The sequence below is a fragment of the Protopterus annectens genome, chromosome 7.part0 (genome assembly GCF_019279795.1).
Source record: "Protopterus annectens isolate FY-2018-M chromosome 7.part0, PAN1.0, whole genome shotgun sequence".
Classification (NCBI taxonomy): domain Eukaryota; kingdom Metazoa; phylum Chordata; order Ceratodontiformes; family Protopteridae; genus Protopterus; species Protopterus annectens.
Window position 1 is genome coordinate 164,352,475 of NC_056739.1, and position 23,593 is coordinate 164,376,067.

Consider the following 23,593-nt stretch of genomic DNA (forward strand, 5'->3'; position numbering starts at 1 on the left):
GTGTGCTGCTAGTACTGCCATGCATTTGGTTAATACTGTGGGGGCGGTGGCGAGTCCAAAGGACAGCATTTGGAATTGGTAATGACTGGCTCCCAACCAGGAGCATAGGTACTTCCTGGATAGCCTGTTCATCTTTATGTGATAGTAGGCATCCTGGAGATTGTGACGTTAAGATATATCCCACCGGACTACCAACAATTAATGTGAAGTCCCCTACTATAAGGGTCAGTAACTAAGGGAGCTTCAATCCTCACTATTGACTCCAATATGACATTGTCACTTAAACAGGAGTAATATTTCACAATTTTTCCAAATACAACACGAACATGCTCTATTTTCCCAGGACTGGAATATATACCTCTGTCCACCCCTAATGTAACTCCTTATTACACACTTCAGAGCAATGTGTCCCAGTTTAAAACCTCTGATATACTCACAAAGTAAATTTAAATCCCACACATCCAAACACTTCTGGGAAAGCCTGACACAGATTTCCAGCAGTGTCCCTTCTCCAAAATAATATGGTACTGCTGCCACCAATCAGAGTGCCTTCATGCCCTTCTAAAGGGGTGGTGTCCAAATGAAAATTCAATATCAAAATAAATGATAGCTATGACCAGAGCAGCCAGGCCTTCGAGGGGACCTGGGGAGTATCAAGCAGGTATAAACACACACATCTCTAAAGAAAAACATCAATTTCCAACCACAATGTAAACTTAATGAAAACATTTAATAAGTAAAATGATTACAAGAATGGAAATCAATAACTTTCAATAAACACCAGAATTCAATCACCAGATATGTAAAATTAAACTACAGGATATATCTGAATAACTAAACTTTCCTAATATAACTAGAGATTAATGTACCTGATCTAATCGAACACAACAGCAAAGCAAAAGCAAGCTTACAGTTTTTGGTGAGTTTTTTTCTTTGGGAATCACTGCATAACACTGTGACTGCAACTCTTCACAAACTGCTCAGTACTTTAACGATACAGCTTAACAGTCTTAACTATCTAAATTTTAAAAACAGCTGTTTGAAAAAGTTATTTTTCCTGTCAATCAGCTGTCCAAATTATTACTTAGCAACCAGGAACATTCTAATGACATCACCAACTCTTCAGCTGATCCCCCACAGTACTTTAGAATGTCCCTCACAAACGTGCAATTAGAACTGTATCAAAATACAGACAGATTCTTTGAACATTTTGTATAAGCAGGGAAATACTCAACATTTAAAAAACTCATTTACATTTTCACAATTAGACATGCTGGCATAGAATGCCAGTTAATCTGAGAATATAAACAAATCTCCTGCCAGACATGCTAACATGGACAATGTTTTCATTTTCTTTACAGAGATCTATCAAGCACATCCAGTCATCTTTTCCCAGAAAAGGGAGAATGGACTGAACCGTGACCATTCGGAACTTGGTTTGACGCACATGTTTAGATTTGTGAGATCCAAGATTAGTCACCAGTCGCCTGTCTTTTTTGTCATTAAAAAGAACCCTGAGTAAGTTTTGGATGCTATCTGACCTGGTGGGACCACTTAGATGACTTTTTTTCTAAAGCTTTCGAATCTGAACTCTGATCCCTCTGACTGGGTGGAACATCTGGGATTTTCCTGGGAATTGGGGGTGGAAGTTAAAATATTATATAAACTCTGGATATAATCCTCTGCACCCAAGTATCTTTTGTTAATTCTAGCCAGGCTCTCAGGTGCAGGGACAATCTTCCCGGACCGTCTCCAGAGGTGGACAGTCAGGCCTCCAATTCAGGAGTTCGGGTAGGTTTTATTGAAGAAAGATGTTCGTGAACCCTGATTTTGTGGGCCACCTCTGCAACAAGGAAGTTGACCTCCATTGGAGTCCCCCCCCTCCCCTGCCTCAGGAAGCACTTTCTCCAAATGTGTCACGGAATGGACCTTGGTATTTTTTGTACCACATTTTCTGACCAATCCACTGACTCCTGGAGAAGGATCTCTTGGGGGGGGGGTGTATGCCCATGGCAGACAAGGTCTTCTCTTTCTCACACCTGGAGAAAACTGCTTTCACTTTACAGCCAAAAAGGGTAGTTCCATCAAAGGAAGTATTGAAGAAATTGGACTTAAATGGCTCCGCAAAGTCACATAAGCACATCCAAGCATGCTTCCTCATGGAAATGCCTGAACCCGCCGGTCTTGAGGTTTCTTCCACCATGCTGAAAATTAACCTTATAGAGCTACTGGAAATGGCCTGTAGGACTGCAAACTGAGAAGTTACGGAATCCTTACCTTCTGCAGATAAGGTTCTTGAGAGACTATCTGATGACTCTCTGGTCACATCTCTTTGAAGTCCAAAAAAATGTGCCAGACAGTTCAGCGATCATAATACAAAGGTCACTGAAGCAAAGACAATGCGTCCCCAGTCTGTCCACTGCCTATGACTCCCTGTTGGGGGGATGGACAGTGGAACTCTTGGCTATTTCCTTCTTTGTGGCCACCGCAATGACCATGGTGTCAACTGGAACCTCTTTTTATCTTGTCTGGTCTCCGAGGTATTAGCTCTGTGGAGTCAGGCTCATTCCATGCCTGCTTACAGATTATGTCTACGAGCTCATCAGCGGGTGGAGTCGCCCAGGAAGTAGAGGGTCCTGCACAGAAAGCTTCTAAGAAGAATGGATTCCTCTGGTGTAGGGTTGGTGGATGTCCAGCCACCTCTCTGTTTCAGGATCTATAGCATGTTTCCAAAGTGAACATCTTCAGGAGGTGACTGTGGGGACCCTTAACCTTCGCTGAAATCCATCTTTGGTGATGGACTCCTAAGAGGTGTTTAGGTGCTACCTCTTGCATGTCTTTTTCCTGGGTACTTCCTCAGTGGGATGATCTGGGGAAGTCTCAGAAGAAGAAATCAATTCCCTAAGGGGAAACCTGAGGTTTCAGTACAGGATGTCCTCACTGAGAGAGTAGTTGAGGCTCCAGACTCTGGGGCATCACAGAATGGGTAGCATCCGAGTGGGAAGGCTCTGTCAAATCTGCCGAGGCAACGAACACTCTCTTCACAGCCTTGAAGGCAGAGCTCGAAGGTCCCAGAGAGAGGCTCTGATCCGAGAAACTGGGTTTCGAATAGTCACCGCTCTCCAATCCATTGGCACTACCCCAGAGAAAAAAGCTGGGCCAAACTGTCCAGTGCTGAGGCACAGAGATGACTCTGAAAACTTCTGAGTCAAATGCTGTACCTCAGACCCAGCAGGCAGGTTTCGACTTCAAGAGCTCTCCTGATCTGAAAAGATAGGTCTAAGAGAAGATGTCTGACCTGATGACACAGAGATCCTCAGATCAGAGATGGACTGATCCAGACAACTGGGATGCTGGAACTCTAAAACAGCAGATGGAGTTAGAGGAGGAACTTGCAGGGGTGATGTGGTGGAAGATCGAACTACCTGACTCAGAGGATTAGGCGCTGAGGCAAGACAAATCTGCCCCTGAGCTGAGAGAGTCTTCCACACCACTCTCTCCACATCATCTTCTGTGAGACTTCTAAAAGAATGAGCAGAATAAATGGATGGGGATGCTGGTCTCTGCAGAAAAGGAGATGGAAGCCTGTCTGATACAGGGTCAACTGACTGAGAGTATCTAGTTATGAGGACAATAGGGAATCTCCAAAGGTTGTGTCCGATCCGACTTTGATAGAGCCGGAACCACAAACTGTTTTTGAGGTAGTAGGATCCAATATAACAGTCGAATCCGAAAATTTTGTCTTTCTGTTTCGAGGTTGAGACTGGAGAATCTCCAAAGGTTGTGTCCGATCCGACTTTGATAGAGCCGAACCACAAACTGTTTTTGAGGTAGTAGGATCCAATATAACAGTCGAATCCGAAAATTTTGTCTTTCTGTTTCGAGGTTGAGACTGGAGAATCTCCAAAGGTTGTGTCCGATCCGACTTTGATAGAGCCGGAACCACAAACTGTTTTTGAGGTAGTAGGATCCAATATAACAGTCGAATCCAAAAATTTTGTCTTTCTGTTTCGAGGTTGAGACTGGAAGTTTAGGAGTCCGTTTCCATGAGGAGTCAGAGAAGGATTTTGACGAAGTGGAGGGCTTCAACTTTGGAGACTGGGATACGACTTCTCTAAAGTAAGGAAGGAGACCTTTTAATATTAATTTTTACGTTCCGTTAATGCTCATAGATTGAATCAGTGACAAACCATGCAATCCTCCCGTAGGTGTAATGGACCCAGGCAGTATACATAAAAGGAGTGTGTGTCTGACATAAGCAACTTATGTCTGCATTTGGAACATTTCTTGAATCCTGCAGGTTTGTCGCTCATCGTGTCTGCAATGACTTGTATCTTTCGGCTTTTCCCAGTTAGGGGTCACCACAGCGGAACTCCGGTCCGCTAATGATTGGCGGTAGATTTTTACGTACCAACTTGACAGGCTTGATGCACAACCTTCAACGAAGGTACGCTCATTCACGCATGTCTCCACACAGAAGACGCTTTAGCTGAAAATCAAACAGGACAACATCTTACTGTGAGGCAACAATGCTGCCGCAGCACCACCACCTAAAGATCAAAAATTTAAGGCATGAATATGAAGATAATATTAATTTTTTTTTTAACAGGCTGAAGGAAGGAGAAGGAATACCACCAATGGTAACCAGAACTATGACCAGGTCCATAAGAAAGAGGGCACATGAAGAAAAGTAAACAAAAAAAATTACAACCTTCAAGTTCAACACAGAAGGAGAAGCAAGGAAATACCAACAATAGTATGTCAGAAACATGACAAAGTCATAAGGCAGAAAACAGAAAGATGAAGTTTGAAAGTACAAACAGCAAAAACAGTTGTTGTTGTGTCTTTCGTCTTTTCCCAGTTAGGGGTCGCCACAGCGGAACTCCGGTCCACTAATGATTGGTAGTTGATTTTTATGTGCAGAGTTACCAGCCCTGACGCACAACCTTCAACGAAGGTACGCCCAAGCACGCATGTCTCCACGCAGAAGACGCTCTAGCTGAGAATCGAACCGGACAGTGTCTTACTGTGAGGCAACGCTACCGCAGCACCACCACGTATAATGTAAACTATGGAGAAAAAAACAGCACAGCTTTAGGGAAAAAAAACTGTACTTATCTAATAGGCTTGAGAAAGACTGGTACAAGTCTGTTAGAAGCGGCAAATGAGATCAGAGGTATTTGGCAAGGTGCATTGTGGGTAAGGGAGACGCTAGAGAGATCTTGTGGCTGCGAGCTGTAGCATCGGCAGAGTTGGATCCGACGGATTGGATCCAAAACCATTTGTGAGGATAGAATGAAAATTGACATCAGATCTATTATAGACATTTCAGTCTAATCAAAAAGTCAGATAAACCAGATGAGGTCAGAACACGCTGGGAAAAGATGCAATCCTCAGGACACTACCTTATTCGGTCATACTTAACTGGGCTCTGAATGTAACTCTCTGGTGCCTCATGGACAAAAAATACCCATTTGTGAAGAATAATTAAAAGAAAACTGCAATAAAGTGCAGACTCCATGATAATACCGGGTCTACTCCCTTCCATCCCATAAACTTTGTGACAGGAAACTCCAGTGTAACTTCTGTCTCAGCAATGGATTTTCACAGCGACAATATTACATAGTGCACAAGAAAATGCCAATACATCTATGGCGAAGGAGACCAAATCCATGGCTCAGTCACGCCATGTTCCTGCCCAAGGTCTAATGAGTAAACTGTCTATTAGACAGCCACCAAGATCTCACAATACTTTAGATAATGTGCCCAGAACCTCAAATGTCAAAAGTCTGAAAATGTGTTCCCCTATCATAACCACAAAATTAATAACAGAAAACCAAAGTAAAAGAAAATATGTTGAATTTGCTTGCACCTGTGAGTATTGGGAATATTTGGTGTGTGTTGATTACCTCCCAAATGTTTAGAAGACCACTGGCAATGTTACTTGTAATGACAAAACTGCTGCAAACTGCAAAGTACTGTACCTCAAAATAAGGTCCTTGGCCTTCTCTGAAATAGGAACTTCTGGAGGGAATGTCAGAGTCTCCTTCCAGTTCATTACTTTCTTGTACGTTTCCTGCGGAGTTTCAGAACAGAAAGGAGGGTAACCTGCCAAAACAAAATAACTGTCATAAAACACACTGCAATGTCTAGGTGTACACATGCATGTAATATCAAAGAACACTACAGGCAAATAATGACAAAAAAATAACTAATTAAAAGTAATCAACCCTTGAAATACATCTTTAAAATGTAAATTACACAACTTTAAACACAAAAATACACAATATCCTGTACTTAAAATTGCAACATTATTTACAACTCATAGTTTATTTTATAATGGGCCTGTTTTCAAAGCATCTGCTTGAAAGGTATGGCAAGTTAATCCTAAATTTCAATTGTACATATTCCACAAAATGGATTAGTTTTAGTATTGAGAGTCAAACATCTAGTAAGATGCATACTCAGGAAGAAATAATTGTAGAATAAGGCATATTACATTAGTTATAATCGTGCAATCAAATCAGAGTATGGAGTCAGGACGATTATCAAAAATCAGACGACTTAGTAACAATGTACTTGAAGAGATGATGCAATCTAAGATGAACAGAGACATGCACTGAAAGGTAAAAACTCCACAGTTTTGAGAATTAAAAAAAAATTTTCAAGCACCATTTTTAACTGCAGAAGGTCAAATAAAATACTTAAGTAAAACCACGAACTACGTTGACTAGTAAAACATATAGAAGGCTCTTCAGAGGTCACTTGAATGGATTTTATTGATCACCATACACCCAAAACAATCCAACTAAAAACGTACATAGAATACAAAAAGTCCATAACATCAAAGTGATGTTATGGACTTTTTGTATTCTATGTACGTTTTTAGTTGGATTGTTTTGGCTGTATGGTAATCAATAAAATCCATTCAAGTGACCTCTGAAGAGCCTTCTATATGTTTTACAAATAAAATACTTAAACCACTTGCACAGTAGGACGGAAATCAAGAAAAACAGAATGGCTTAGTAGGTTAAAGAAATCAGTCACAAATTAGTTTTCAGGCTGTAGGTCAAAATTGTAGTCCCATAACCATTCCTATGAGAGATACTTAATGTGACTACTACACTCCTGGGTCACCCCTAAGTAATCAGTGCCCTAAGATCTCATCTGAATAGCATAATGAATGTAAAAAGCATGGTCACTGGAGCCCTGATGTATACGCCAGACATCCTGAGTTGCTACACAGAAAGGTCTTCTCTTTAGATAGCAGCATTACAGCATGCATCACTACACATCAGAAGACCCTCAAGGTCAGGCTAAGAAAATCCATCTATTTCCTTCAAGGAGCTTGGCTTCAGAAAGGTGCAAGTGTTCTACAATAGCACCTAAGCTGTAAATTCTACAGTCCTTTGAATGGGTAAACTACTATGCCACAGGATCACATCAGAGATTTCAAGATCTCATCTGCTACATTAGTGTCACTTAATGAAGGACCATAGTGGTGAGGGAATGATGAGCAACAGATTTTTCTCTATATGCACAAAATTACAGACCCGATGATTCAGGGCAGACAAAAGGAGGTACTAGTTCACAACAAGGTAAATGGATGACTGTAAAAGCCTTCCTAGAAGATCAAGAGAAACATTTCAAGAACAGAAGGAAGAACAATAACAATTATTTTATGATGGTTGGAGAAAAAGAAACAAGCTGTTTAAACAGGACTGATTTAATACACCTCAATATGGACAGACAAGCAAGTCCATATTTGCTACAGAATTTTACAACAGGTTTTGATGCCGGAGGTCTCAGAATTCAGCTTACTAGTTCTACTATGGAGCAAACATGACAGTTTCCCAAAGTAATACGCAGATCATTCAGTTAACACTTCACTATATATAACCTACTCAACATATTTCCAGGGCTGGACTGTAAGACTGGGTCTGGTTTATGGAGTTTGTCAGTCATGACTGTGTAGGAGGACCCTGGGAAAATCAAACCAAGGGCTGTAAGATGCAGGTCATTTATAGCTCAGTACTCTAATCAAAGCTCTATGTAGCAGCATCATTAGCAAAACATGTCAAACAGATGTCACATTAAAAGAAAAAAAGCAGGAGCCCAGGAAAATTAATGGAGACAACAGGTCATGGATGGAACTCCATTAGGATGACAACATAAGTTATTCCAGAATCTCGTCAGTAGCAAATAATAAAAAGCACATGAAATCCCTCATAGTAGTTCTAAAACAGCAAGAGAAAACTGCCATGATGGTGGTTAACCATGTCAACAAAGGATAAATACAATGTTTCTGGATGTTTTGCCAGATGAAAAAATGATACTCAGTTGTCATGAAAGAGAAAAGGACCAATCACAAATCAGTTCTTCAGCAACAGCAGTAGATAGAAATTAATGTCCAGATAAAAACATCTGATAAAAAATAAAAAATAAAAATATACAGCAGCTACATCAAGACAAGAGAAAAGTGAAAGTTATGTACTTAAATAATATATCCTTTCATCTCAGTTTGTCCAATACAGCATACAGGTCTTTGAGCCACTTGCTGGATCCGACCTAGCAGTTTAAACGCTCTAGCCTAGAGCAGCTTTAATAATCTCTCTTCCCATAATGCCCTGCTCTCCCTGAATGACTCGGCTCTGTTTTTAAACATCTTGTGCCTTCACCTCTGGCTGGCTACAAGAATTACTGCTTCTAAAGCCATCAGGAAAAACGTTGATAAAAGTATATATTTTATGTGTTGTTTTAGTGATATTTATCAATCCTGTGCATTTTGCCCCATTACCCTGACAAGTCTGATATGCAAAGCTATAGAATGCATTAACATGGACCTAATAAACAAGGATATAGGGAATCTCCAAACTCTGGATCTCACACAGTTTGGTTTTGTGAAGGGTAGTTCATGCCTGCTCAACTTGGTCGACTTCGAGTCAGTCACCAGGGCTGTGGATGAAGGCAATGTGGTTCATACAGTCTACCTTGATCTGTCCAAGGCCTATGATACCATTCCCCACCCAGGAATCATAGAAAAACTCACTAAGTTAGGCATCAACCCCTATATCACTAGGTGGGTTGCAAACTAGCTCGCAGATAGAACCCACAGTGTGAAAGTAGCGGACTCCAAGTCAGACTGCCGACCACTCATGAGTGGAGTCCCACAGGGATCAGTCCTGGGTCCTCTCCTGTTTGGTGTCTGCTTCTCAGAAGTCCAGGCCAACATGAAGGGACTCTAGCTGACAAAGTTCGCACATGATTTTTCAAGTCCGGAGCCATTATTAACTCCCCAAGTGATGTTGACATCCTACAGAAAGGCCTCACTGAGACCAACTACTGGTGTCAGAACCATGGCCAAATGTGTTGCCATCCCCGTTGGGAAAAACCCAGTTCCCATAAATTACCAAATCAATGGTAGTTCACTGAACACAGAAGGCGTTATAAAAGATCTGGGAACACAGGTTGCCAGCAACCTCTCTTTTGACCACCACATTGCCACTGTGGTCAGAAAGCCCTTATATGTGGCACGTCATTACTAAGGGTTTTGCATCCAGGAAGAAAGAGGTTATTGTCTCCCTCTACTCTTCCCTCATTAGGCCAATCATAGAGAACAAATCCCCGTTTGGCATGTACCTCACTAGACACCTGCAACAACTGGAGAGACCGCAAAAGTAATTCACAAAGAGGATCCTAGGCCTTAAACACTTGTCCTATATGGACAGACTCAAAATCTCCAAATATTCTCGGTTTCATATCGCCTACTTAGAGGCGATCTCTGCTTGACTTACAAAGCCATGTCTGACCTAGCTCTGATAGAAATGCTACATCTAAAGAAATCCCAATCCCTCTGCACCACATGCTCCAGAGACCTCAACCTCATTATCACAATCAACAGAATCTGCTGGAAGGACAGGTTCATAACCCAGAGACTGCCCATGTTATGGAATAGACTTCCCATACATGTCAAACAGAGCAACTCACTGGCCCTCTTCAAGAGAGATCTTGATGAGTGGATGGGAAATAGAAAATTCACCCTGGGGATCACTCAAATAGCTCTACTCGACAGAGGCACTGGGAACTAAGGTCGGGTGGCACGATGCCAGGGTATTATGGGCTAGGCTTGTAAAGGCTCCAGGCCCATTAGCCAAATACACACCTATGAACCTATGAACTCCTGTCACACTAGAAGACAACTAAAACATTTGGAGAAATAGACCATTGAAGAAGCAGCCTTATCTTTTGCTCATGCTCCTGCAGTAGTTAGTGGCAACTTCAAAAATCACACAAATGGGGGTTATGAATGGTGGGCCATTGGCTGTCAGAATGCTGTCTCCAGCTAACTGCTTGCAATTGGTGTCACAATGGGTATTGCTTAACTGATGTGAATGGCTGTCATCCACACAAAGGTAGATGTCACCTTCACAGCAAAGCAGATGTGACACACTGTGCACGCACCCTGTATGACAACTTGCATGACGGAATCATCTCACTGGCGCATAGAACTGGAACATGTGCGCCCTCACTTCCATCTATAACCACCTGCTTGCGCATGCAAATTCTAATGGATACCACTAATTTGACTTTGAGGCATGGCAAATTCTGATAATCATCTATGAATGCCTCCAAATATTTCGAGAGAGCTGCAGAGGAAGATGCACTGCCAAAGAGTATTGTAACCTATTGTTGGGTCATTGGAAGTGATGCAGCTACCTAACATTTACATGGTTTCTTTCATGGTTTAAGCAGGTCCTTAGAAAAGTGAGGCTTTATTAGCATAAAATTAAAAACAGAAAAGTTCTAAACCTAAGCAGACAACAAAAAGGAACAACACCCGTCTAAGGTGTTGGGAGATTAACAGAAGTGGGAAGAGGGGGAGCTTCCCCACATGAAGAATACTACAAATTATGCCTTGTGACATTTTCAGGACTAAGCAAGTCAACATCTACGATAAAAAATATAGTTAAGTTCAACAGCATCAAAATCAAATTGTAGATCAACTGCAGGGATTAGTTGTTTATAATTTAGCTGTAAACTATTATGCAGCCTTTCAGATGTCAAAGCGGGAAACAAAGATGTCTCATCAGGAGCCACTGCTTTAGAAAATAATCTAGTTAAATGAACCTTCACAAGTGGTGATCTTAACATGTGCATACTGGCACTTGTATAATAAAATACAAGCCATTAGCACATCATTACACCTTGCAATCCCATCATCAGCAATTACAACACAGATAGAAGATCTCTGAGAGGGCTAGTCACAGTAGGGTTTGTTTGAAAGTATTGAATTCCATCTTGAAGTTTTTCTTGCTTTTGCTAGTGTGTATGTATGTGTGTGTCTCTCTCTCTCTCTCTCTATATATATATATATATATATATATATATATATATATATTATACATACACACTAACACACACCAGTTCACTTCAATATATGTCAAGAGTCTGGAGTTATAAAAAAATAAACAAACAGCACTGACCAACGTGTCTGCATTCCTTGCAACATATTTTGAATTTGACCAATAATAAGTTTGCTTATTTTGGTTCTTTGTCTAAATGCATAACACTGCTATGTGCATATGGTGCTTTGCATTTTTTTTAAGCTTAAAATGAAAAAAAAAGAAGTTAACGAAAATAAGCATAAGTGCAGCAGATAGTACCTTGAAGTTTCTTTCTGTTAAAAAGTTAGTTAACATAACCACGTAATACTCGCGGTTGTGGTAATGGTAACTAACTGAAGCGACTATTCCCAGTGAATATAGTTATTAACATCTTGCCACAAAAAAATCAGAACAAATATTAAGTAGTGATTAAAAAGGGAAGATTCTATAATAAGGCCAACAGAACATGCTTCGCATGATTTATTTATTTTTTTTTAAGTAGAAAACTTGAACGTCGGACCTTACTAAATGTAAAATCAAAACATAATGAGACAAGTGAGGAAAACTCTGCCATGCTCTACAAAGCAGTAACATCAGAAAGCTATGAAATGACCGCATGTTACACATATATAGTAGAACAAAAATAGTGTACTGTTTGGTTTCCTAGGGGAAACATATTTCTAGTTCCTAGTTCTTAGTTAAAGCAGTCGGGGGTGGAGCATGAGGACAACAGCTCGAGTGAAGTTTTGTTGTAGTAAGGTGAACGTGGGAAGCTCTGTATGTCTAAAGTATTAATGTTCTGTAACGCAACAGCTTGCAGATATGTATTGAACTATTGATGGCATTACAGAACTTTAAAAAAAACAAATGCAAACACCATCTTGTTTTTACTGCATGAAGGAGAAGGATCTTCTGCGTACATAATTTAAAGAGGTGCTTCCAGGGCGAAAGGACTGGAGGGGGCGGTACTTCAGCAGGAAAATAGGGGAAAACAAGGGGCATTATCAAAGCATTGCAGCGCCCGTACATTCTAAGCAGCACCGCGAGATAGTTATAAGATGGAAGATGGTTGGCAGTAACGGAGACCCATATGGGATGGCTGATGAAAAATAGTCAAAGTTATGATTTCACTAGCAGTAATAACATTTTACAGTGATAGAATCAAAAGATAGGGGAAAAACACCTATACAAAATGAGGAGACATGTTCAGAATCACACAGTGGTCCTTTAATAAGACACCCAGGAATTTCAAAGAATGGATTACGAGGGATGTTTCTTTTCCTGAAACTGAGTTGCAGCAAGCTGCAGGACAAGAATTTAAAACTTTTAATGCCACAATGAAGGACTTTGAGAATCTGTTGCAAAAGGTACATGGCATTCAGTGCAATAATTTGTACCTACAAGAGAGTTACAAAAAAAGACATGTTCCTAAAGGACTTGGAATGTTTAAATTTCCTAATGGGATGGTGGCTAGTGACTGTAACTTGGATGAGCTATATGCTTTATTTGACTGTTTTGGTCTTGAATTAATTGATTTTATTATTAAAACTAATAAACGTATCAAAATTATGTTAGAAGAACTAGATAAAATGAATGTATTACTTATAAATGACGTGTCGTTTGAAGTTAATACTGTACACTATGAGTGGATTTTTGACAGGGTAGAGAGTAGTGTAAAGCTTAATTTGGAGCATAAGAGTAAAAAAACTGTTAAGAGACGACAATGATTACTTGAAAAAGTAAGTGTACCCTATGCTTAAGATGGTTTTTGGGGGCTGAAACAAATATTCACTTTGAAGATGGGAACGTCCACAGTTAAATCCAGTATTTAATGAGGAGTTTTATGATGAAGGGCAAATTAGTTATGGTCAAACACAAAACCAATATGAAACAAATTACCCACCCTTGAGAATGTCTGAGCATATAGAAACTAGGAATACACAAAGTTTTTTAGGGAACCTACATTCACCAAGAAACAACAACAGGGGCAAAAACGGGATGATTTAGGAATACATACAGATAGACCATCGAAGTGATGGGGAAGGTTATTAAGGTTAGCCATGAAGGCAAATGTTTTTCTATGGAAAGTTTTAATATTTACAACTACACAGAGCATGAGACTGATGCAACCTATTTTTCTTTTAAGGAAAGGGTTCAAATTTGTACCCACTTTTAGGCTGGACACAGTGGATGTTGTCACTGAACCTAAATTGTACACTACAAAATTAAACTTTAAAATTTTGTTTAAGGGGCAGGAAGGTGATCTGGAAAACCATAAGTTAAAAAAGAAAAGTTGTTTTAATCCCCCATTAAATCCAGTTGTGCAAGCTTTTGAAAACGTATGTGAGTGTGACATTTATAGTGAATTTAATAATTATGGACGTAAAAAATTTCACCAAGAACTAACAAACTCTGGTGAACCAACTTAGAACTGATAATTCAGATAGAATTATGAAGGCTGACAAGGGCAGGGGGGGGCAGTTTTCTTTAATAGTACAGACTATGTTAACCAACTTAGTATGGCATTTTCAGACACGGACAAATACCAGATTTCATCAAAAAATGAGGTGTATTTGGCACATAGAATGGGGCAATTATTCCTGGATGACTCCCTTTTTCAGAATGTGATTTCAGAGGAACTACACAATTTTTTGAAAAAAGAACATCCCCTAATACCTAAAGCTTTTGGTATTACAAAAGTGCATAAATGTATCCAACAGCCCCCATTTAAGATTATAATATCAGCTCGTAATAGCTCGACTTATACTTTATGCACTTTTGTGGACAGAATCTTGAAAGACACTGTGGTTTCTGATGACCATTTGTTAATGGACTCTTGGGACTTTTTGTCTAAGTTTAATGAAAGATGGTATTCTTATAATTGTATTTTTTCTACTACTGACATAGTGGATCTTTTTACCTCTATTACCCACAGGGAAGGGTTAAATCTATTTTTTGACGCCATTAGGGAATTAACTAGATTAAGTGATATCATGATTCATTTTCTTATCGCAGTCATGGAACATATTCTCACAAATAACCATTTTACATTTGAAGGAGAATATTACATGCAGGTCCAAGGGGTTGCAATGGGGGCAACATGTGCCCCCATTTATGCCAATTTAGTCCTTTATTCCTGGGAAAAGAAGTACGTGTTTACCAGTGTTTATAAACATTGGTTTACATATTGTCATTTTTTGGACGACATTTTTATTCACAGGTAAAAAAAAATCGCTGTTCTATGACCAGAAAAAAAAAAAAAAAACTTAAACCTTGAGGGGTGGGGTTTTCATAATTTATCAATCATCTGTGTACATATTTCAAATTTACATAACATCACTCAGATGAATTTATTAATTATCTCGACATAACCATTTCTAAAGACAGGCTTAATAAAACCTTCCTTTCAAAAATATATAGGAAAGAAACCTTTTCCAATAGTTATTTCGAATTGCAAAGTTGTCACCCCCCACATATCAAGAGAAACATTTTCAAAGGACAGCTGGTGAAAGCTGCAAGAATGTGTTCTAATAGAGAGGCTTTCTTGAGTGAAGTTGAAGGCATCACTGATATGTTTAAAGCTAGAGGATACCCTAACAAAATTTTGGACAGTATTATTCAAGAAATGGTTGACTGGTTGGGGGGGGGGGCTAAATACAAACCACTGCTTCACAGTGGTCAGACCATTTCTAATAATAAATGAACAGGAAGGGTTGTATATGAAAGACCACAAACAGCAAGCCAGCAACTCCTCAGAAGGAATTTATTTGAAAAAACAATGGTGAAATAAAACTCTCTAGCGCCTCGGCCAACAGCCTTTAACAGAGTACACTTTTTTTAAAAAAATCACTCAACTATATATAACAGTTTATAAATTGATTAATGACATAATTGATTGATTACATAAAATATACACCTTTCAAACCAGTTTGTTTAAAAAAAAAACACATACCTATTTACATAGTTACACAAAACTTCTCCAGAAGCATTCTTGATTCAGTCCCCTAGGGGACATAGTATTAAATTTCAATATCAAGAATGCTTCTTTTTTTCTTAATATATGTTTCACTTGTTCATCATTCATAAATTTGTTACAAACTACTTTTTCCAGAATTGTCGTTTCAAAACCATCCAGACTACCATTATGTATTTCATTAAAATGTGTGGCTATAGGACTAGTTATTTTATTATTCCTCACATCCCTTATGTGTTCTTTTATCCTACAAGAAAATTGTCTTTTGGTTTCACCTATATAAAATTTGTTACATGTGCATTTAATAGCATATATAACTCTCTCACTTTTACATGAGAAACATTCATTTGTTTCAAAATTCTTATTATTAATTTTATCAAAACGTACAGTAACATATCTACAAATCGTACACTTTCCACATACTACTGTGCCTTTTTCTTTTATTCTATCTAATATCTCTGCTTTTGGCCTTTTAAACCTACTATGCACTATAAAATCCTTAATATTTCTACCCCTATTAAAGGAAAATGACAATTTCTTATTTTGCAAACAATCTACCTCTTTTTTAGACATATTCCAAACTAGATTTAATAATATCAATAATTTCATCTGATATCAGTGAGTGCGTAGTAATAAAATAAATATCTCTTTCAGGTTCCCTTATATTTCTCTTCTTATAATGTGCTACACTATATTTTTCATTCATACTGTCCCATACTTTATTCAAACTTTCTTTAAGATTCACTTCCTCATAACCCCTTTCTTTAAATCTATAAAAACTATCTAATAATTCTATATTTCTATCACTCATCTCACTGCATAATCTTTTTATTCTATTAAACTCAGTATATGGAATAGATTTCATAGTATGTAAAGGATGGAAACTTTCTCCATGTAATATATTATTACTTTCTGGAAATTTTCTATGTATTTTGGATATAACCTTATGTTGGTAACTATCTCCTATTAATTCCACATCCAGAAAGTTAACCTTATTACCTTTCTGTAATCCATCAAATTTTATTCCCATACTATTCACTTGAATTTGATCTATAAATTGTTCAACTAACTCACTACCCCCTTTACAAATAAAGATGAGATCGTCTATATATATGTAATAATTAATTACATATTTGCAAAAAAACTCATTGTTGTAAATATGGCAGTGTTCAAACAGGCCCATAAATATATTAGCATAACAGGGGGCAAACGGAGCCCCCATAGCTGTTCCCTATTTTTGCCTGTATAACTGCCCATCAAATTCAAATATGTTATTCTGTAAACACATCATGAGTAATTCTACTATGTATTCTACCAAGGGGCTGTCTCCTAAAAAATGTTTCATTGCTCTAACACCATCCGTATGTTTAATACTTGTGTAAAGACTCACAACATCAATTACTATAAAAAACATCTCTTTATGCCATTTAATTTGTTTCACTACTGACAAAAATTCAAAAACATCCTTGACATATGATGGTAACTTTTTAACTATAGGCATCAAGAATTCATGTAACAGGCAAGAGATGTTCGTCAAAAAACTTCCACTGGCCGACACAATCGGCCGGCCAGGTGGATTTACCAAATCTTTGTGAATCTTTGGCAGACAGTAAAAACATGGCATTCTCGGATTATTAATGCCAAACTTATCCTTCACATCTTTGCCTGAAAAATAATGTAATCTTTTGCCCTTTTCTACTAATGCAATATACATAGCTTGAGCTTTCTCATATTCTAACATGTTTATACATTGATATACTGTCTTGTCATTCAAATGTTTGTAACACATTCCTAGATATTGCGTATAGTTCATAAGGACCAACTTCCCACCTTTATCAGATGGTTTAAATACCATTTGCGCATTTTTGCTCAAATCATTTAGACCCTGCCATTCATTTTTAGTCAAATTATATTTTACATCTTTTTTCTTTAAACTAATAAACTTGTCATAAGCTATTTGTATATTCAAGTTCAAAACTTTATCTAAACTTAGTATCGTTTCATTATTACAATAAGGAACAAAACCACTTTTCACTTTAATATTGTCTGTGTTCAACTTACAATATGCATTACTACAGACAATTTCATCTTCTTCCATGGAACAACATGAATAAAAACTATCATTTGAACTGTTACTAAATTCATCAGTACCACAATTTCCATTATTATTCACTTTTTCCACGGAAAAATAATGCATTAACTTCAACTTCCGTATAAAACGGAAGATGTCACTTTTTAATTCGTGTAATCTAGGGAACACAGTAGGTATGTATTTTCAACCCTTTAGTTAACACAGACAACTGAGCTTCTGAGAGCTCAAAACCTGATAAATTAACTACATACTCACATACAGGTAAACAATTTGCATTACTAGTCCCATTTGCCTCTTTTACTTGTCCGTTGAAACGTACGCTGTTCTGGATAATAGCCTTGTGCTGGCCCATTCCAGCTGCGTTTTCTCCCTCTATAGCCTCCCCGAAATGAATTCATATACGTATTGTTCCCCACCGGTGGCAAATATGGAAAATCTTCATCTGTTTCTGCTTCCGTAGCTGAAGTCCCGCTTTCGCCAGAAGTAAACGCTCTTGCTGCCATATTCTGCCCTGACTTCTTCTGTTGTTCAAACTGCACGTGTTGTTTACGTCCCTTAGGATTGGTCGCCACCAGGAACGCCCTTTTATTGTCGTAGTCGCGTATATCGCGAACCAGTTTGTTTTTCTTCCTGTCAATCAATTCTTTTTCGTAGTTAACAAGCTGTTCATTGGTTTTAACCAAAAAGGATTGGAGTTCCTCATGTGAAATCATGTTCGTAACATCCTTACATAGCCCTTTGATCTCTTCTTTCAATTTCTGTCTCTTAAAGAGATCTCGCTCAACTAAGATACGGACCCACTCCAAACTACAATTGTGAGCCGCCGCAATCCACCTTTCATGAAACCCCCGCTCTTCAGAGACAGTTAAGTCAAACGGTGTGGAGGGATTTTTTATGGCTCTCAGTCCTCGAGGAGTAATTTCTAACTCCTCATATCTCTGCATACTTTGCGAATTTAAAAATGTAGCAGTTTCTCTGAATAACAATTTCTCCATCCGTGACAACATATCTGTAATTTCAGGGTTATGGAAAGTATTGACTTTTTTTACCAATTATGGAAAAAGGATTTTGGTTCCATAATTTCCTGTCCTTAGTCCATTTATTAAGCACCCCATTATCTCTCTCATTGATAATACCTCCTTCATTGCGAACGAATCCATTGCATGTCGAATTCGACCCGGTTGCAACTTCTGCATTAGTAGATACACTATCCATAGATTTAGGTAACATCTCCACCGGAGTATCTAGGAATATCCTAGGAAGGCCCACCAAAGAATCACTGGTCATTTTGAAAAACCACCACAAACAAGTTTAGATGAAAGACCACAAACAGCAAGCCAGCAACTCCTCAGAAGGAATTTATTTGAAAAAACAATGGTGAAATACAACTCTCGAGCGCCTCGGCCAACAGCCTTTAACAGAGTACACTTTTTTTAAAAAAAATCACTCAACTATATATAACAGTTTATAAATTGATTAATGACATAATTGATTGATTACATAAAATATACACCTTTCAAACCAGTTTGTTTTAAAAAAAAACACATACCTATTTACATAGGACGACATTTTTATTCACAGGTAAAAAAAAAAATCGCTGTTCTATGACCAGAAAAAAAAAAAAAAAACTTAAACCTTGAGGGGTGGGGTTTTCATAATTTATCAATCATCTGTGTACATATTTCAAATTTACATAACATCACTCAGATGAATTTATTAATTATCTCGACATAACCATTTCTAAAGACAGGCTTAATAAAACCTTCCTTTCAAAAATATATAGGAAAGAAACCTTTTCCAATAGTTATTTCGAATTGCAAAGTTGTCACCCCCCACATATCAAGAGAAACATTTTCAAAGGACAGCTGGTGAAAGCTGCAAGAATGTGTTCTAATAGAGAGGCTTTCTTGAGTGAAGTTGAAGGCATCACTGATATGTTTAAAGCTAGAGGATACCCTAACAAAATTTTGGACAGTATTATTCAAGAAATGGTTGACTGGTTGGGGGGGGGGGGCTAAATACAAACCACTGCTTCACAGTGGTCAGACCATTTCTAATAATAAATGAACAGGAAGGGTTGTATATAACGCTAGCATGGTTATTCCATATGGAGAAGGGGAAAGAATCCTTAAGGACATCATTGGGAAAAATTGGAACATTTTTCGGGGTAATTTGGATATTTTTAATATTAAAGGACAAGCACCAGGTTTTATGTACAAAACAGGTAGAAACATCAAATATCTTATGGAACATGCAACTGTACCAAGACCAATCTTCATTAAAGGTTCAACTAAGTGCGGTTATTGTAACCAATGCCCCTATATCCTTGACAGTGATGTGGTATATAAGGAAAGAGGCAAGGGGTCAGTTTACAAAGAGGTAATTGCAATACAAAAGGTATTATTTATATTTCCATCTGGCAAACTTATAACAATTTTTACGTAGGTAAAACATGAAATTTAGATCTAGAATATACGAATATCTGCATACTACAGTTAAAGGTAACACCAAGAATGCTTTAGACAGAGGGTCTATAGTACAACGTCGAACTAAAAAGTAAAGTTGTGTACACTTACCATAAATGTAGATGTTAGAGTATATTCACTGTTGCAGTCATTACATTTGGGTAATCTGCTGGCAGGTTGCCCTCAGTCGGCCTGATTAACAAAGTCTTGGGTCCAGCGTTGGTTGCTGTCACTTCTTCTTCCATGATGTCAGGGGTATAAAAGATGCAGCAGACGCCATTACATCAGTTTTTCTTGCCCCAGATGTCAAGTGCCCCCCAAATGGGGAGCAAATAAAATTAAAAACACAAAATATATACCTCCAAAAGCAAATACACCAACAAGGCTTTTAAGCATATTAAAAGAAAGTAGAGGTATAGCCAGAGAAAAACAAGGGGGCTGGAGGGAGGGTAACCAGGACTGCAACAGTGAATACACTCAAACATCTACATTTATGGTAAGTGTACACAACTGTACTATGTTCTTTGTGTTTCACTGTTGCTGTCATTATTTTTGGGTAGATTCCCAAAGCTATGGTTGGGAGGAGGAAATTATACAGCATTAGGACCAGCTATAAGGCTCTGCAAGACAGCAATGGCAAAGCCAGCTCTGGATTTAGAGAAAATTGGTAAATGATCGTGCTTGGTTAAAGTATGTACAGAACTCCAGGTAGCAGCTTCTAAAATATCCCTGGTAGGAACACCTCTGAGAAAGGCTGCAGAAGTAGATGCAGCCCTGGTGGAATGAGATCTGATCCCCTGGAGGACAGGTTTTCTATGGTGCTTATAGCAGAAATGAATGCAATGGCTTATCCGTTTAGAAATGGTTTTGAAATAGCCTTCCCCTCTGCCCCAGCAGCGAATGCTACTAGTAATTGTTCAGATTTTCTTCGAAGTTTAGTTCTGTTCAAGTAGAATCCACGTTGTCTGTGCACATCCAAGGAATGCATAATTTGTTCCCCTTTGTTCTGTGGATTGGGAAAGAAGGTTGGCAAATGAATGGACTGATTAAGAGCCACACTGGAAACCACCTTGGGCATGAAGGATGGATTGGTCTTCAGATACCCTGTCCACACGAAAGATGATGAAAGGCTCCACTGCCATAAGGGACTGTAATTCAGATATCTGTCTAGCTGAAGTAATTGCTAAAAGGAAGGCTGTTTTCCAAGAAAGACATTTTTAGTCTGCAGTAGCAGCTGGCTCGAAAGGAGGTAGAGTGAGCTTCTCCAAAACAAAATTAAAGGTCCCAGGCAGGGGTAGGAGCGCTCCTGGGTGGTCTCAAGTTCTTTGCCCCTCGGAGATACTGCTTGAGCAGGGGATGAGAAAAGAGGGGTGGTTCTGTGTTGTAGTGAGCTGAAATAGCTGAAGCGTGGATTTTAATACAGGAAAAAGACAGGCCCTTGTGAAGCATCTCAGTTAAGTATTGCAAAATCTGACGTAAAATGGGCGCTGCTGTGCTCATCCCTAAAGATTGGTTCCAGGCACATAATTTCCATTTGTCAGCATAAGATTTTCTAGTACTATGTCTTCTCGCCTCCAAGATGACATCCATCACAGGTTTGCTGAGGGATGCCAAGGGTGAATTTACATGATTAGCCAAGCTGCAAGGTTCAATGTTGGGAGCTGATGGTGCAGAATGTGTTTCTCCTGCTGAGAAAGCAAAGAAGGTGTCTGATGGAGGTGCCAGGGAGATATTTGTGACACTACGCAGGAGTGGGTACCAGTGTTGGTGTGGCCAGTCTGGAGCAATCAAAATCATCCTTGGTTTGTCCTGTTTGATTTTTAGCAGAACTTTGGAGAGCAGAGGCAGAGGGGTAAAGGCGTAGACTGATGTTTTTTTCCAGCTGAAGGACAGAGCATCCACTTTCCAGGCTTTTTTGTGGGGAATACTTGTGCAAAATTTGTCCAACTGGTAGTTCTGGGGGAAGGCAAAGAGATCTATGTCTGGGTGCCCCCATTTGCTTGTCAACATGTTGAAAATCCATGGTTCCAGTTTCCACTTGTGTGGGTCCATGAGATGTCTGCTTAGTCCGTCTGCCAGTGTTTTCAATTTTCCTGGCAGGAATTGAGATTGTAGATGCACTTGGTAACTCAAGGCCGTGTTCCACAATGCCAAGGATAGTCTGCAGAGGGGGTATGCATGTGTACCCGCCCTGCTTGTTTATGTACCACATAACCGTGGTGTTGTCAGTCTTTACCATTAGTTGTCTAGGAAGAATGTAGTCCTTGAAGGCTGTCAAAGAAATGTTAGCTGTACAGAATGCTCTTTGACTGATGTGTAGGTGCATTTGATTTGGGTTTCATTTGCCCTGAATGCACTTCCCTGCCAGGTGAGCCCCCCATGGATAGTCTGATGCGTCTGTAGTTAGGGTATGGGCGGCAGCGGGTAGTGTGAATGGAAGTCTCTTGTTTTGCTGGCAGGCCCCTGCCCACCACAGGAACTCCAGGCGTAGGCAAGGTAGGATAGGAATCACTGTTTACTGGCTGTGGCAATGTTGACTCCATAGACTTTTTAAGTACCACTGAAGTTTCCTCATATGCAGTCTTGCATATGGAATTAGAAGAATGAAGGAGGCCATGAACCCCAAGGCTTGCACTATTTGTCTTGCAGAAAGCAGGGTTTTTCTGGCCACTTGTTTGAAGTAAGTTACCAAATTAATTTGTTTTTCTGGTGTGAGGAAAGCCATTTGGGCAGTTGTATTCAAACTTGCACCCAGGAATATAATCTGTTAAGAGGGCACCAGTTGGGATTTCTTTTAGTTTATGGTATACCCCAGAGAAGTTAGAACCTTTTTTACAAACGCCAGATGAATTAGAAGTAGCCTGCTTTGAAGCGTAGGCATCTTCTGCAAGATTCCCTGATTGGGATATGCAGGTAAGCTTCTTTTAAATAAAGAGTTGCCAACCAGGCATCTTTGCCTAGCATAGGAAGTAACTGGTGAATAGTCAGCACCTTGAATTTTGTAATGTCCAGAAAGGTGTTTAGAGTAGACAGGTCCAGAATTGGACACCATGATTTGTCTTTTCTGGGTACTAGGAAAAGCCTGAAACAGAAACCTTGTCCCTTTTCCTCTTCTGGTACCAGTTGAATAGCACCCATGTTTAAGAGGAAAAGTACTTGTTTTTGGGCCACTGCCCACTGATTTGGGGGCAGGTCTGGCCACCCGTTTGGTGTTGGCAACGTGTGGAAATGAAATCTGTATCAGTGGGACACTATAATTAGAACCCATTTGCCCTGGGTTATGAGTTCCCAGTTTTTTGCATGAAGAGCAATTTTACCCCCCAAAGGGGTGGCTAAAAGGTAAGTGCTTGGTAATTTTAAAGGAAAGTCACTGAGACTGTTTACCATACGGGGGGGGGGGGGGGCTTGTTATTTCCAGATTTGGAGGAGGAGGCCACCCATTGCTTAGTTCTGAGAGTTCCCTGGGACTGAAACTTGGAGCTTTCGGTGTGTCTGGGCTTAGCTTAAGAGGATCTGGAAAAAGCTGGAAAGGACCAATTCCTAGTAGGCCAGTGCCTACTAAATCTTGGAGGTTGCACTTGTAAGAAATCTTTTACAGTTTGCATAGATTTAGCTTTATCTTCCATCTTTTTCAGAACATCTTCAGCCTTATTGCCAAACAGGCGGTCCTGATTTTAAG

The 23,593-nt window shown here is 39.2% G+C and overlaps 1 protein-coding gene across 1 annotated transcript in view; it reads right to left on the reverse strand.

The window, feature by feature from the left end:
• The window catches only part of STK38 (serine/threonine kinase 38), a 1,097,533-nt gene that overhangs the window by 432,921 nt on the left and 641,019 nt on the right, over positions 1-23,593 (reverse strand). Inside the window, exon 13 of the mRNA XM_044076623.1 lies at positions 5,985-6,108. Within this exon, the coding sequence (XP_043932558.1) occupies positions 5,985-6,108 (124 nt within the window). The remainder of the gene's footprint in view (positions 1-5,984; positions 6,109-23,593) is intronic.